We start from the raw sequence: 17,209 nt of genomic DNA, 5'->3' as shown, positions 1-17,209 counted from the left end.
TTTAAGGAAATTTTTTACCTGCAGTTTTGCTCTTTTTTAAATCTATTTAATATTTATTTTTTTATTGAGGTAACATTAGAATCCCCCCCGTCAGGTATGACCACCTCAGAGCAGCCAACACGGAATCACCCATCATGCCCCACAGTAGTCCATTGTGCTGCCTTCCCTCTCCTAACCCTCCTCGCCTCTCGCTGTGTCTAGGTCCATAGTCAGCTTGCAAGGGTTTGGTTTCAAGCTTGCCTCAGTTTGGTTTCTCCGTATTCCTATGGTTTCTTTGGTTGTGCAGAAGTTTTTGAGTTTGATATAGTCCCAGGTGTTTATGACCTCTTTTATTTTTTTTTCCCTGCTGGAAACAATTCCTAAAGACATCACTGAAGCTTATGTCTTGAAGTGTTTTTGCCTCTCTTTCATTCTATGTGTTTTATGGTTTCAGGTTTCACATCTAAGCCTTCTATCTGTTTCAAACTGATTTTTGAGTAAAGTGTGAAATAGTAGACTCAATTCATTCTTCTAAACGCAGCTGTCCAGTTGTCCTAATACCGTCTATTGAGAGACCACCCCTCTTCCACTGTATGTTGTTGCCCCCTTTGTCATAGATAAACTGTCCATATAGGGATGGGTTTATTTCTGGGCTTTCAATTCAATTCCATTGCTCTGCGTCTCTGTTTTTGTTCTAATGCCATGCTATTATTGTTATTGTATGGATTTGTAGTGTAGTTCAAAGTCTAGGAATGTAATACCCCCATTCTTTCCTTTTTTTAGTTAGGAGAACTTTGGTTACTTGGATCTTTTTTTGATTCCATATGAATTTCAGCAGTGTTTTGTTCCATTTCTTTGAAGAATCCCATTTGATACTTTTATTGGAATTGTACTAAATCTGTATAGTGCTTTTTGTAAGATGTCCATTTTGTCAGTGTTGATTCTTCTAATTCATGAGCCAAGAATATTTTTCCATTTCTTTATGTCTTCTATTTCTTTTAACAATATCCTATAGTTTTCTTCATATAGAGCTTTACTGCCTTTGTTAGATTTACTCTTAAGTATTTCATTTTCTTTTTTTTTTTTTTTGGTGTGATTGTAAATGGGGTTGTTTTCTTAATTTCTCCCTCTTCTATCTTATCAGTTTTATATAGGAAAGCAACTGATTTTTGTGTATTGATTATATAACCTACCATTTTGCTAGACTGATTGTTTTGATTAGTTTTTCTGTGGAGTCTGCAGGGTTTTCTATGTATATTATCTTGTCATCTGCAAATAATGATAAGTTTTACTTCTTCTTTCCCAATTCAGATTCCTTTCATATCTTGCACTAATGTAATTGCTCTAAGGCTTCTAATACTATGTTGAATGGTAGTGGTGAAATTGGACATCCTTGCCTTTTACCAGTTCTTAGTGGAAAAGCTTTCAGTAATTCACCATTGAAGAGGATATTGACTGTAGCATTCATGACTTTTTTAGGTTAAGATATGTTTGGTTTATCCCCAGTTTTTGTAGGGTTTTCGTCACACATGGATGTTGGAGTTTATCAAATGCTTTATCGCATCTATTGATATGATCACATGGTCTTTAGCTTTCCTTTTGTTGATGTAGTGACTTAAGTTGATTGATGCTTGGATGTTGAATCACCCTTGTGTACATGGTATGAATCCCACTTGGTCATGGTGCATGATCCTTTGAATGCATTGTTAGATTCAGTTTGCTAAGATTTTATGGAGGAGCTTTGCATCTGTGTTCATTAGGGAAATTGGTCTGTCATTTTTTTTTTTGTATTGTCTTTGTTTTTAGTGCTAAAGTAATGTTGGCTTCATAAAATGTGTTTGGAAGTGTTCCTTCAATTTCAACTTTTTGGAAGAGTTTGAGCAGGTGAGGTGTTAGTTCAGATTTGAAAGTTTGGTAGAATTCATGTGTGAAGTCATCTGGTCTTAGACTTTTTTTTTTCGTGATGGAAGAGTTTTGATTACTGTTTTGGTTTTTTCAAAGAACCAGCTTCTGGTTTTGCTACTCTTTTGTACTGTCTTTTTCCCTTTCATTTATATCTGCTTTGATTTTTTTTATTTCTTTTCTTTTACTGACTTTTGGATTTGTCTGTTCCTCTTTTCATAATTTCTTGAGATGAAAGAGCTCTTTGTTTTTTAATGAGTATTGTAGATTCCTTTTATTTATTTTTTTATTTTAAAATTATTTTTTATTTAAATTTTATTTTTCTATTTCCCCATACAATTACAACCCCCTTTTTGTTTTTTTTTTTTTTTTTTTTTTTAAAAGTATTTACATATACTTGTTTTTATTTTTTTTATTTATTTTTTTTTTATATATTAAAGATTTATTTTTTTTTTCAAATATTAAATTTTTATTTTTATATTCCCCCATACAATTGCAAACGCCCCATTCTGACCCCAATCCTTCCCCTCCCGCCCCCCACCCCCCAAAAAGTGTCTCTGGTTCATAGTTTTTGTTGATTTTGATTTTCACTTTCTTATATTCATTTTCCTGGTCCCTTATTTAAGTTTTCTAGATTCCTGCTATGAGTGAGACCATCCGGTATTTTTCTTTTTCTTTTTGGCTTATTTCGCTGAGCATGATCCCTTCCAGTGCCATCCATGTTGCTGCAAATTGCATGTGTTTATCTTTTTTGAATGCTGAGTAATATTCCATGGTATATATGTACCACATCTTCTTGATCCAGTCATCTATTTTTGGGCATTTGGGTTGTTTCCAAAGCTTAGCTATTGTAAACAGTGCTGCTATAAACATAGGAGTGCAGGTGCTCTTTGGAATTGATGTTTCTGTGTCCTTTGGGTAAATACCTAGGAGTGGAATTGCTGGATCATATGGAAGCTCTATGTTTAGTAGGTCCAGAAATCTCCACACAGCTCTCCATAGTGGTTGGACCAGTTTGCACTCCCACCAACAGTGCACAAGAGTTCCTTTTTCTCCACATCCTCGCCAACATTTGTTGTTGCTAGTTTTTTTAATATGTGCCATTCTCACTGGTGTGAGATGGTATCTCATGGTAGTTTTGATTTGCATTTCCCTGATTACAAGTGATGTTGAACATTTTTTCATATGTCTGTTGGCCATTTGCATTTCCTCTTCAGAGAAGTTTCTTTTTAGCTCTTCTGCCCATTTTTTGACTGGATTATTTTCTTTGTTGTTGCTGAGTCTCATCAGCTCTTTGCAGATTTTTGTGATCAGTCCTTTATCATTAGTGTTGGGTGCAAAAATGTTCTCCCAGTTGGTGGGACAACCCCCTTATTTTGACCCCAAGCCCTCCTTTCCCCACCCCCCACCCCCAATAGAGTGTCTCTGGTTCATAGTTGTTTGTTGATTTTGATATTTTCTTTCTTACAGTTATTCTTTTTCCTGGTCCCTTATTTAAGTCTTTTAGAATCCTGCTATGAGTGAGACCATCCGGTATTTTTCTTTTTCTTTCTGGCTTATTTCACTGAGCATGATCCCTTCCAGCTCCATACATGTTGATGCAAATTGCATGTGTTTATCTTTCTTGAATGCTGAGTAATATTCCATGATGTATATGTACCACATCTTCTTGATCCAATCATCTATTTTTGGGCATTTGGGCTGTTTCCAAAGCTTAGCTATTGTAAACAGTGCTGCTATAAACACAGGGGTGCAGGTGCTCTTTGGAATTGATGTTTCTGTGTCCTTTGGGTAAATACCTAGGAGTGGAATTGCTGGATCATATGGAAGCTCTATGTTCAGTAGTTCGAGAAATCTCCACACAGCTCTCCATAGTGGTTGGACCAGTTTGCACTCCCACCAGCAGTGCAGGAGAGTTCCTTTTTCTCCACAACCTTGCCAACATTTGTTGTTGCTAGTTTTTTTAGTATGTGCCATTCTCACTGATGTAAGATCGTATCTCATTGTAGTTTTGATTTGCATTTCCCTGATTACATGTGATGTTGAACATTTTTTCATATGCCTGTTGGCCATTTGCATTTCTTCTTCAGAGAAGTTTCTTTTTTAGCTCTTCTGCCCATTTTTTGACTGGATTATTTTCTTTGTTTTTGTTGAGTCTCATCAGCTCTTTGTAGATTTTTGTGATCAGTCCTTTATCATTAGTGTTGTGTGCAAAAATGTTCTCCCAGTCAGTGGGGTTTCTAAAAGAGCTCTTTCTTATTTCTTGATGTGGGCTTGTGTTAAGTTTTGAGAAGTTGTGTCTTCGTTATCATTTGTCTGAGGTACTTTTTTATTTCTTCTTTGATTTATTCTCTAACCCACTAGTCTTTCCATTGTCTTCCATTAAGTATCCATGTAGTAAAGTATTTTTCTGCTTTCTTTTAATACCTGATTTCTAGTTTGATACCTTTATGATCTAAGAAGATGCTAGATAGGTATGACTTCAAACTTTGTGAATTTGTTGGTATTTTCTTTGTGACTAGAATGTGGTCAATTTGGGGGAATGTCCCATGTTTACTTGAGAAAAATATATATTCTGCTTTGGGGGATCTCAGTGCTCTGTAAATGTCTACAAGGTCCATGTGGTCTAATTTTCGTTTTAAGGCTATTTTATCCCTGTATATTTTCTGTCCGGTTGATCACTCCATAGGTGATAGCGTATGATTTCCACAAATGTGCTATTTACAATGTCTGTTTTCAGGGTTGATAGTAGTTACCTAAGGTAATTTGGTAGCATGCACTGATGACTCTTAACATCTTCCCGCTGTGTAGTCCCCTTAATCATTATGTAGTGTCCCTTGCTACCTTTTTACTGGAAATCTGTTTTGTCAGATATGAGTATAGCTGTCCCTGCCTTCTTTTGGGCCCCATTCACTTTTAAGATTGTCTTTCCACTATATTTTTGAGCCTGGGTTTGCCTGAGTTGGCCTGAGCTTAAGTTTAGATGTATCTCCTAAAGACAACAGAAAGTCGGATTCTGTTTCCTGTTCCAATGAAATGGAAATCTGTTTCATTTAATTGATGAATTCAGAACATTATATTTAGAGTGATTATTGATGTATGAAAGTCTGTTGTAGCCATTTTAGCCTTATTTTTTGTGGTTCCGCCTATTTCCTTATTCAATTATTTATGTATGTTCCTCTCTGCAGTTTAGATGTGTAAGCTCCTTTCAATATTTCTTGGAGGAGTGGTCTAGTATTTGCAAATTCCTTGAATTTCTCTATGTTTGATAAGGCCTTTTTATTTCTCCCTCATATCTGGAGAGCCTTGCAGAAAAGTGTAGTCTTGGCTGGCAATTTTTTAAGTATTTTGAATATGTCATACTATTCTCTCCTTGCCAATTCTTTTTCTTCAAGTAAGTCTGATGTTAACCTGACCAGGTACCTTTACAAATTATTTACTTCTTCCCCCTTGCTAGTTTCAATATTCTTTCTTTCTCTTGCGCTTTTAGAAGTTTCGCTGCTACATGTCTTGCTGTGAGTCTCATTTTGTTTAGGTATCCTGAGGTTCTTTTCACTTCCTAGATTTGTATATTCACTTCCTTCTCTAAGTTTGTGAAGTTTTCCCACATTATTTCTTTAAATGAATTTTCTGTTTCTTTCTCTCTCTTCCCTTGCTGGTCTTCCCATTACTCTTTTGTTGCCTTTCCTCATGGGTGTGACTAATTTTCAGATTGTTTCTTCATTTTTTTAAATTTTGTTTCCCTCTTCCTTTTCTATCTGTATTCTCTGTATATTCACCCTTCAAGTACTCTGACTCATGCTTCCATTTGATCTATTCTGCTCCCATAACTTTCATTGATTTCATTTCTACAGACACTAATTTTTTTTTCTGAGTTTTCTTGGCATTCTTCCATTTCTTTGATTTTCTTTATCAAGGCAATATTAAACCTTATAACTGGTAGGAGGACCATATTTTCCCCATTTCTTTGAAATTGGGTTCTAGAGATTTATTCTCTCTGTGTGTTGCATTATTCCTCTAAGGACTCATTAGGCTATTTGTTGGGATTTTCCTTCTCCCCATTATTTGCTTAGTACCCAGATGCTATAGCCTTAGCTTCCTCTGGATGTGGCTTTTCCACACTCCCTGGTCAAGGGTTTCACTGTTCTGGATGGACTCTGGTGGGGTTCCACAGAAGTCACAAGATGTGGGATCCATTATCAGAATATCTGATTGAAAGATTGGAAATATTTTAAATTTTTATTCATAATGACAGATTTTTTTCTTTCTCTTCTTACCCAAAAAGTTTGGACTCCTCTAAACGTGGTTGAAATTGATGACTTTTAATCCCACATTGATTATGGTTAAAGGACATATTATATCCTTTAAAATCCCTAAATACACTGTATGTGCATTTTTCTCTTAGTTGTGTAATACATTTTCTTGCTCCTTTGTCCCATTATCTTTGATTGTGTGCTGATGATTGTGATGCTACACTATTGAGAGTCTAAATTTGGTTATGTTTTTTGGTAGAATATTAAGTTTTCATCTGGCAGATAGTAATTTCCTGACAGATCAGCTTCTTCCAATTATGACTTAGTAAAATTGGGCCCACAGAAAATCTAGAGTAACCTTCTAAAATGTGACATTTCTGGGGTTTTGGCCAAATACCCAGTTGTGGCTGAACTCCAGAACCCCCTTCAGCCATGCGTCACTTAACTATGCTTCAATCAATGACAGACTACCTATATAATAGCTTATAGCATGTCCCAATAGCTTATAGTACGTCTCCTAAATGTGTCATAGGCTATACCATCTAGGTTTTTATAATTATACGCTATGGTGTTGACACAATGATGAAATAACCTCATGATACATTTATCATAAAATATCCACATGTATAAGCAACACATGACTTGACTATTTGCCCTCTTTACTCTCCATTTGGAAATGGAGACAGGATGAATGCAAAGTTTCCCTCAGGCATTTCTCTTCTCTAAAGCATCAAACCCCTGCACTGCCTATTGTCTGATGCCTGAAAATAACTACTTTTGTATTTTGTCCAGTTCTGTAGTTGTTTTCTGTGGAAAACTAAGATTGGTACCTGTGTCATAGTCCTTAAAAACTATATGTGTTTACTTATTTATATTGAAGGTATGGTGGAAAAATAGGTATAAAGGAAATATATGGATATAAAAGTACCTTAATTTCCCTATTTTTTTGTGTTATAAAGATACTACGAGGCCAAAGCGTGACTACGAGGTGGATGGCAGAGACTATCACTTTGTCATTTCCAGAGAACAAATGGAGAAAGATATCCAAGAGCACAAGTTTATAGAAGCTGGCCAGTACAATGACAACTTATATGGAACCAGTGTGCAATCTGTGAGATTCGTAGCAGAAAGGGTATGTTCATTAATCACATTATACCTTTCCTAAAGTGAGCTTCCTGTTGGCAAAGTGTGTTTTTTACTTATTATTCTTTCCTGATTGCAGTTGTAAATTTTTATTAAATATCCCTTTTAAGATATCTTAACAGAGAATCACTTTAGTAAAAGGTCATTAATCGTTGTTCTAATCTCAATAATGTAGGCTGGTTGCCATGGGTGGAAGCTATAAACCTAAAAGGCTATTAGTAGTTTTAAGTTTATGGAGACTGAGTATGCCCTTGACTCACTTATCTTTGACCCCTGTAAACAAATTGATATTTTTCTTTTTCTTTTTTTTTATGTTTACTGAGGTAATGTAAAAAAAAATAGCATTTAATTAGTTATTTAGAGCCTCGGTTGTTTTGTTTCTGTCAGCATTAGTTACAGTTTATAATCCTGAAAACTTGAGATACTCATGGTAGAGGAGTAGATAGATGGTAGGATGACCTAACCTGTTCCTGGCAGAAATTCCAGCTTAGAGGTGTAGAAGCTGTGATTCCCATCAAGGACATGAAAAAGGAGAACATACAAGAGAACATAATATAGGAAGGCATTTGACTGAGGCATTAAGATCTGCTATAGAGAGAGCCTATGAATACAGAGGAACAATTTCATAGGAAAAAAAAAAAAAGAATTGTGCCAGTCCTATTCTGTTGTGTAATTAATATTTGTTGGGTTGATTTCATTTATACAGTCTTTTATACCCCTTTTAATGGGAGGATTAAAAAAATTAAACAAGAAATTTTCAATTCTCTCTGAAAATACATTAAGAAATTGCATCTATTTTCCTTCTCTCAAAAGTTATATTCTAGTGGGTACATCCTACTGTTTCTAATTATTTTCCTAGATAATTCCATCTATTCTTCTCTTGTAAGCATGTAGATGCAACCTTTGTTAATTTGAAACGTTCTGGGCAAACAGCATTTAATATATTTTATATAACTGCTACCTTTCAAGGATAAGAAACAGAATATATTACTTAAATGATAAAGGTTTGAGCCATCCTACTATATTTCCCTGATAAGAACTCAAATATTCATTGGACTCTGTTCATTTTCATGTGAATATTACAAATGAATTTTTGTCCCCTATTATTGATTTAGGATTGATCCTTTCTGCATAATATAGTTGTTGTTTTTTCTTCTTATGAAAAGTCTTCTAGCCTCAGCCTAATTAATGAAACTATTTCTCTCCAGGAGGTAGAATATGACGTGTAGCAAATGTATCTGCTTTTGCAGAAATACTTTATAAAGCAACTCCTTGCTCTGAGAACTCATTGCAATGAAAGCCAAGTTAAATGGGGTGTGTTTTAATGTAATGGGAACTTTTTTCTTTGTTAACAGACAAAAAAAAATTTACTTACTCAGTGCGAGCCTCTCTCTCAACTTTTAAGATAAAATATTTAAGGTAACTTTTCTTGTCTGCCCTCTGCTAGACTGAGCATGTAGAGGGAAGAATACACATAAGCACTCAGCAAAGATTTATGTGATTATTCTAAACTCTTTCTTCCAAGTCTAACGCTGGGCCAGTGAGACAATGAGGTGTCTATTTCAACCAACAATTCTCTGTTCTCTACACTTGGGTTTGAGTGCTCCAGCACTGAGACTTTGGACAAGTTAGTAATATTTCTATTTTTCTATAAAATGCAGTTGAAACCTACCTCATACATTTGGGGATTTCTTCTAGACAGTTGTCTTCAGGGATGATTTATGAACCTTTTGAGAAGGGATTCAGTCACATTACGTATTTGCTACGTATCAGGTAATTATTTAAGAAAATAAAATTAACTCAGATAACGTAATATGCCCCTCCCAATAGCAGACACTCGGTAGGGGGATAGCACATATGAGTTATTGCAAACAAGCATTGATGATCTTCTGTATCAACTTTTATTTATGCTCTGCAGTGATTCTTGTTCAACTTTTAGAGATCCAGTATCCCTTACCTCCCTCTAAAACACACTTACATTATTCTCATTTTTTTTGGTGAATTTTTGTCATTCTTTCTGGATTAATTTCATGTTTTTCTTCTCTTTCTACCAGGGCAAACACTGTATACTTGATGTATCAGGAAATGCTATCAAGCGGTTACAAGTTGCCCAGCTCTATCCCATTGCCATCTTCATTAAGCCCAAGTCCCTGGAACCTCTGATGTAAGTGGAGAACAAGGGAGGCTTCATCTAGCCCCTGTTCCATATTATACAGCAAATTGTTAACAACTTTTTTCATAAATATTTATAAATGGATGATGCCATTGTTCATTTCCACAAGTTCCCTTTTTTAAAAGATAGTTTTTCAAACCGCTAGAAAGATGTCAGTAATTTCTTTAAATGTCTTCACTAATATTTCTTAATTTTTATTTTCATATCACAAGTTTGTGTGTGTGATTTTGTTGTTTTGTTGGTTGTTTTGAAGATTGATTTTTTTGGTTTGAAATCAATTATCTTTGATTTATCTCTTTCTTCTCAGAGCCGTCCCATAAATAAATCTTTTAAATGTTTGAGGTTTTAATAGAGGGAGCTGACAATATTTTGGACTCTTTCCATTTGCATTTCATTTTGTTCTAGCATAGAATTTTTATGTCCTTATTTAAAGTCTTATGTCTGTAGCCCACTCTCCCTAATAAGGAGTGTTCCTAGTGACACAGCCAAAAACATCTATAACTCAAACCAGTAGCTTCATACCTGTGTACTTTTTGAGCAAGGGAAAAATTCATGACACAGATTTTTTCTGTTCTTTTATTTTTCAGAGGACTTGTGAAATATAGTCCTTCAAATGCAAGTAAATAAATTGGATATATATTCATGATCTGACTATAAAGTAACATTATTCTGTGGTGATTTGAAATAAGTTGTTGATGTTGCTTTGTGGACCACACCCAGGCAGAATGAACGAGGCTATAGTAGCCATAAAGGTAGCAAAGAGCCCAAGAGTGGGACTTGAAAATTGGTGAAGCTAAGTTTAGTTCTTTCCTTTACTTTGTTTAGTTGCTTTGTTTTGATCAACATGGAGTGAGTTGCCTGACCTCTGTATGTTTTAGTTCCTCACCACCAAACTAGCCACATTAATAATGTCCCATAGAGCAAATGTGAAAGTTAAATTAGATCATGAATGTAATTTAGCTTGTAGTGATTACTTGGGAGATAGTAGCTATTTTAACTGCAACAGATTTAAGTTACCTTACTATAAAAGGAGTAAAATTATGTTATCATTATGTAATGTTGACTTGTCTGAAAAGTCATAACTCATTTTTGCTTGAAAAAACAGAAAAGTACATCATGCCTCCTCCAACAACCCAATACCTAAACAGTGCCTTTTCTAAGAAGTAACACCAGTGTGTCTGTTGCATGAACTTTGCTCAAATATACCCTCAGTTGGTTCTCAATACCTTAGAATGTTTGACAGCATTTGAAATAAATGACAAATGTTTGGAAAACAGTGTTTATGGGAAGGCTAAAGAAAACGAAATTACTTAATCCCATAGGTGAAAGCAATTACATGTAGAGGATATCAACTTCTCTGAGGACAAAGAAGTAAATCAAGCATGGTAGCTGGAATTGTAGCCTAAGGAAATTAAATTGAATACATTGTCAATCTTTGAGGAAATGGCCAGAGGTTTATCTTAAAAAGAGAATATATTCCCACAAATAAAAAATGGACAAAGGTTCTCAGCAGGGTGAAAAAATTTAATCAGCTGGTCAATGACAGTAACTTCAGCCTCATAAATTTAGGTATTAAATTATAATACTCAATATCAATTGTCTTTAGGGAAATTAAAATGAAAACTACAATGAGATACCACCTCATACCTGTGAGAATGGCCCTATCTTTAAAAAAACACAAACAAGTGCTGGCCACATGTGGAGAAAAAGAAACTCCCTTACACTGTCAGTGGGAATGTAGACTGATCCAGCCCCTATTGAGAGAAGTACAAAGATTCCTCAAAAGATTAAAAATGGGGGCCTCCCCGGTGGCACAGCAGGTTGAGCGCAGCGCTGTGAAGCTATCTGCAGCCTCTGCAGCATGGGTTCAATTCCTGGCCAGCCAGGGAGATGCCCATATGGCGCAGCAGACCTCTCCTGTCTCGCCCGCTGCTCCCTTCAGCTGTGTTCTTGATCTGTCTGCCTGTTCTGCTCACCCTCCCACGCCTCTGGCCTGTACCCCAGTCCTTGTGTAAATAAATAAATATTTTATTAAAAAAGTACAGTAGATTCTTTAAAAAAAAAAGATTAAAAATGGATTTACCATGTGACCTAACAATTCCACTGCTAATTATCTATCCAAAGAGCACAAAAACATTAATTCAAAAGGAAACCTAGACGCCTATATTTATGGAAGTGCTATTTACAATGGATAAGCTATGAGAACATCCTAAATGCCCCAGAACAAATGAGTGGATCAAGAAGATGTGGTATAGATATACACAATAGAATACTACTCAGCAATCAAAAAAGATAAACGTGGATTTCACAGGAAGGAATTATTCCAAGAAAAGTTAGGAGGAGAAACATAAATGGTTTCACTTTTATGTGGAATCCACAGAAACCAAACTAAGACAAACTGTAAGATTGACCCTTGAAAGCAGACCATAGATATAAGACAGGAGGTGTGGGGGAGAATGGAGAACAGGGTAGCGGAGAGTGTGGTGAAGTGTGGTGGAGGACTGTAGGTACTTTGGAGGTGGAAAAACCAGCAACCACACCTGAGAGGAGAAATCCTCTATTATGAAAAAATGAACAAGGATGTTTAAATAAAAATTAAATAAATAAATTACAACAGAAAGAGCTTTGCTCATAGTTGGCACATGGAAAAAATAAGTTGATGATAAAACAATGATTCCTGATAGAATTATCCTCATGTAGGATACAGTGCTGGACATTATACAAAGTGAATTAAGCAGCCACAAATTTCATGATGTGAGAGTGAGTTATAATCTGTAAAGAGCCTCAGAAATATTATAAATATTATTAATGTTATAAAAAATGGCCCTCACCTCCTGGGAACAGCAGCTTAAAGACATGTTTTAGAAATAGAAAAAAAGTTTTCATGTCATAAACCAGTACAGTGATAAATGGCCTCCCAGAGAAGTGAGACCTGAGGGAGAAACAGCACTTGCACTTTTCGTTCAGTGTGATTTGGGAGGCATTCCCACCTGGTGCTCCATCAGAGAATATCTATATCCTTCCACAACTAGGAAGTGAATTATGTAGTGTTGCCTTAGGGCGCTGCGGCAGCCACTTATCACCAGCAAGAATGAAACACACTAAAGTCTGATTCTGCCATGAAGAGGAGGATTTGGCTACGATTTGCTGCAGCTCTATCCATAGGTCTTGAGTACAGCAATGGGGACATTCAAATACATTCAAATCGGTGATCACATTATAAAACGCTGGATGGTTACTTTTCCGTTCATTCTTTTCCACGGGTTTTACTTGAGGAGCAAAGCCAGCATTCATTGCCTGTTCCCCAGGGAGGAGTGAATGGTAGGTCAGCTGGAACAAAAGCATGACAGCTATCACATTCAGGCATTGATATATCATCACAAACATGTTCTCTCAAGTGCATCATCCACGTCAAACCACAGAGTGGATGACCACATATATCGCTGTCTCTTCAGAGAAGCAGAAAGTCAAGCATGTACAAAAGTGATGTTCTTTTGATGTTGCATCTCCATGACTCCCAAAACCCCAGTAGTGAGAAGATTTGCTGTGTCTCTTTACCCTGCTGAATGTCCCCCCCACCACAATCCCTGTCTGCTTGTACCTTCTTGCCTCATGGTGGCCTTTGTTTACTTCTGTCTCCAATTGTGTCATAACTACATTTGTCTACCTCCCCATTCATGTATTCACTTAACCTGAGGCTCCGTCGCACATTCTGACAAACAAGCTCCCCTCACTGCCATCAAAATACTCACAGTTCAGGCAAGTGAACAATCATGTGCTCTAGTACAAAAACCGAAACTCACTAAGTACAAAGGGAATTCAGAATAAACAAACCAACCTGGGCCAGGGACGTCCAAGAAGATCCATAACTACAAGATTTCTAACTATCTGAAGCAAAAGACTATCTTTCTGTGAAAAATATCCCTTGGTTTAATCCAGCATCTTGTGTACCCAATAGTGACACCTCCCAGGATCTGTGCTATTAAGAAGGATAATTATTGATACTATTCCTCCAGATACCGTGATTCCTCCCACTGATCATTCCAGAACAAAATGAGTTTATTTCCACAAATGTTTTAAGAAATCCCACTTCTTTGTGTTGCCTCCATCAGCATCATGTCCAGAATAATATTAATGTCTGAATTTTTTTGGTTTTTTCAAAGTAAAGCTCTGAAATATATTAAAACTTCATGTGATGTGAAATCTATTTGACTAAAATTGCCTGAAAAAAGAACAACGTTGACATTTACCCTTATTAACGACACCACCTTAGGCAAGTCCTCTCACTACATTAGGTTTCAGTTTCTTGCTCTGAAAAAGGAATTGATCAGAACCACAGGTCCAAGACCCAGTCTCTGGCTGTCCTGAGTGGCATGGAAGGCAGCAGTGCTTTCCAGAATTCTACAAGCACCTGTGATGCATCCTGTTGCACCAACCAAAATGTCTTTGCTGGATTCTAGTCAACAAATTCAGTCATATTGGTGTTCTTATAAGGACAGAGGGCAATGCTTGTCAGTCTTTGATTAATAAAATATTTTTGATTAAGAAAAGATGGAAGGGCCTCCCCGGTGGTGCAGCGGTTGAGCGCTGGGTTGCGAAGCTGCCCGCGGCCTCTGCGGCGCCGGTTCGATCCCCGGCTGCTCCCCGGCCACCAGAGGAGGGTCCCACATGGCGCGCAGACCTCTCCTGCCGCCCGCTGCTCCCCTCAGCAGTGTACTTCGGTCCTTCTGCCTGCTCTGCTCCCCACTCTGGCTCTGGTGAATTCTCTCACCCTCCCGCGCTTCTGACTGTACCCAGTGCATGTATAAACAAAACAAACAAATATAATAAATAAATAAAAACATGCCTCTATAAAAAAAAAAAAATTTAAAAAAAAAAAAGAAAAGATGGAAAATTAAAGTAATTTTATGTAATAAGTGCAGTGTAGTAGGCATAAAAATGCTAACACCTAAGGCTAGGGAGGAGAAAGTTGTCACTAGTTAGCGATGAGTAGATTCGGTTATTTTTCATTTTCCTCCCATCTCAATTTGTCCCCGAGACTAGGTTGTATTAAAATAATCTTCCAGTGATTAAGCAGTGCTTATATGATATGGTAATTACCCACCATGAAGACAGACTAGAAGAGAAAAAGAGAGAGGTCATTCCAGGCATAATTCCTTGTAGCCCATTCTCTAGTCAGAACAAAAATTTAAAACTTAAGTATGGAAGGAAGATTCTTCCTTACCAAGTTCCACTATCATGGTTCAGTACTTGATATTAATCGCTTAGAAACTATTTTAAAATGTTTTGGTCCTAGCGCTTTTATTGGTTACATTCAGTCTGTGTCCATTTTAATTCAAGTTTCCTTCCTCCGTGCCTTGAGATACCATTGACTAAAAAAGGATGTTCAGAGCTCTAGTTGCTGTAGACATGCCCCAACCTCTGCAGAAGTTAAGTAACCAGAGCTGCATAATGTCTTTTCAAGCTGAAAATATTGAAATTACACTCCTAGGATGCTGGCTCATTTCCCACAATTCTTTGGAAGCACTTCTGTTTCTCCACTCCACATTTCCAATTACACCCTGAATATGAACAGCAGCCCTTGGGTGGGGGGGGTTGCAGGGGGTTCTGAGAAACCAACGCCTTTGGAGAGGTTGGACCTGGGAACAATCCAGTCTAGTTATCAAAGATGTAGTCAAACTAAGTGACTGAGGTGTGTCTTCCCTTCATCTCTTCTCCCTCTGCCCCCAACCCCCAGAAGATTGTTTTCAGTTCTACGTTTAAGACAAGCGGAGATAGACTGGACTAAAGTTCAAAGTAGAATAGCCAAGAAGCTTGGGATTTGGAAATCCTGTCCAAAGAAGGAAACAATGAGTAAAATGAACAAGTTTCTCTGAACAGACAGAAGCCTCAAAAGATGCAAGAGCACTTGATTTGAATATCCTTGGACCTGTCTTGGGGACAGAAGTGTAGTCCTACTCTGTGGGGCTATAGGGGACAGTGACAGAGATCATAAGGAAAGAGAGTCTTCTTCAGTCTAATATGGAACCGGGGACTTCCCTCTGATGAACCTCCCTGAGGACGAGGCCTGGATGCCTGAGTGATACCAGCAAAACAGAGACTTGAAGAAAGATTCTGTTTATTTTTTTTTTAAGATTTATTTATTTATTTATACAAGCACTGGGTACAGTCAGAAGTGTGGGATAGTAAAAGAATCCACCATAGCCAGAGTGGGGAGCAGAACTAGCAGACTGATGAAATACTGCTGAGGGGCAGCAGGCGCGGCAGGAGAGGTCTGCGCACCATGTGGGACCTTTGCCCGGCAGCCGGGAATCGAACCGGCGCTGCAGAGGCTGTGGGCAGCTTCGCAGCCCAGCATTCAACCACTGCGCCACCGGGGAGGCCTAAGATTCTGTTTCTTGACTCTGTTTCTTGGAGGAAGTTTCTGTTTCCTGCAGGATTCAATTTTTTTTTTTTTTTTCAGGATTCAATTTTTGCAGACATTTTAATTGTTCACAATTTAGTGTATTCTCTTTCTGTTCTAATATCAACCCTCATTTTCCCAGGGAGATGAATAAGCGCCTAACAGAGGAACAAGCCAAGAAAACCTATGATCGTGCAATTAAGCTAGAACAAGAATTTGGAGAATATTTTACAGGTAAGTTCATGTACTCTTGTGCACTAAGAACGGAGATAAATTGTCTGACTTTTGGCACACTTAGGTCTATGGACCTGGCATACTTGGGCCCTGAAACATTCCTGCTGAGAATCCTTAATTTCCCTTTGCTTCATCCACTTGATCCAGAAGCCGGTTCTCTCCTCTTTATGGTCAGCCACAACCAATTCTCACGTTCCCACTGGCCCAGTTCCAAACCTTCAGGGCAGATGCTACTAAGCTATCTCCTGCTATTAAGGAGATCTGAGGTATTGATTCTTCATTAAACGATCTCCTTGATATCATCAGAAAACTTGAAAAAGAAACTTTTAGGGCTTAAAACTGACAATTCCAAAGCAGTTATTCTTGAGAAGTCTCAGGGTCTGTCTCCCCATCAGCAGCACTTGAACAAGAAGCTAAAATACTTCCCTGTATTTCAATTGATTCCATGTCAAGTCTCAATAAAAAAACTTTTAAAAATATTTCCTTAAATACATGAAATTTGGAAAATAAAGGAAGATTTTCTTTTCCTGGGTCTGCTAAGTTGTAGAATATTTTGTGCTTTCATGAAACACTGATCAAATCCAAAGAATAATTAAACCTTGTAAATTTGCCCTCCAACTGATTCTCAATGGTTTAAAAACAAGAACTTTTCTCCTGAATTATCTTATGAAATATTAGATATTATATTTTTTTCTCTTATTCAGAATACGAAAATGTCAGTGACTTAGCTGTTAGTTTGCAAATATGTTGTATTGGGTAACATTAAGTAAAATTTCTATCAATAACAAAGACATGAGTTATGTTTTATCCCAAAACTATATCCAGGTAGGACATAAAATCAAAACAATGTACAATGTATGCATTTTCATCTCGGTTACAGTCCCCATACAATTCCCACCCCTCCTTGTTTTGATCCTACTCCCTCCTCCCCGCCCCCCATAGTGTGTCTCTGGTTTGTAGTTGCTTGTTGTAAAATGAAAAATGATGTAAAAAATATATAAAATTTTAAAAATAATAATAAAAACCAAAACAATGTACTTTTTAACCACTAGTTTATGTTTGGGATGAAACTACAATAATCAATATGTTCTGAGAATTATTTTTGAAAATCAAAACTACATT

The 17,209-nt window shown here is 37.0% G+C and overlaps 1 protein-coding gene and 1 long non-coding RNA gene across 9 annotated transcripts in view; one reads left to right on the top strand and one right to left on the bottom strand.

The window, feature by feature from the left end:
• LOC119255683 (uncharacterized) overlaps positions 1-17,209 on the bottom strand; it is a 39,869-nt gene that overhangs the window by 3,425 nt on the left and 19,235 nt on the right. The gene's annotated exons all lie outside the window — the stretch shown is intronic.
• LOC119255682 (disks large homolog 2) overlaps positions 1-17,209 on the top strand; it is an 811,058-nt gene that overhangs the window by 791,055 nt on the left and 2,794 nt on the right. For all 8 annotated transcript variants that reach the window (XM_054699571.1, XM_054699570.1, XM_054699569.1 and 5 more), the window contains 3 exons: positions 7,094-7,266; positions 9,332-9,441; positions 15,996-16,087. In XM_054699571.1, coding sequence (XP_054555546.1) covers positions 7,094-7,266; positions 9,332-9,441; positions 15,996-16,087 — 375 coding nt within the window. The remainder of the gene's footprint in view (positions 1-7,093; positions 7,267-9,331; positions 9,442-15,995; positions 16,088-17,209) is intronic.

Source organism: Talpa occidentalis, unplaced genomic scaffold (genome assembly GCF_014898055.3).
Source record: "Talpa occidentalis isolate TD23 unplaced genomic scaffold, MPIMG_talOcc4v2.1 talOcc4.3, whole genome shotgun sequence".
In the NCBI taxonomy this organism is placed as follows: domain Eukaryota; kingdom Metazoa; phylum Chordata; class Mammalia; order Eulipotyphla; family Talpidae; genus Talpa; species Talpa occidentalis.
This window is presented reverse-complemented; position numbering and strand designations above follow the sequence as displayed.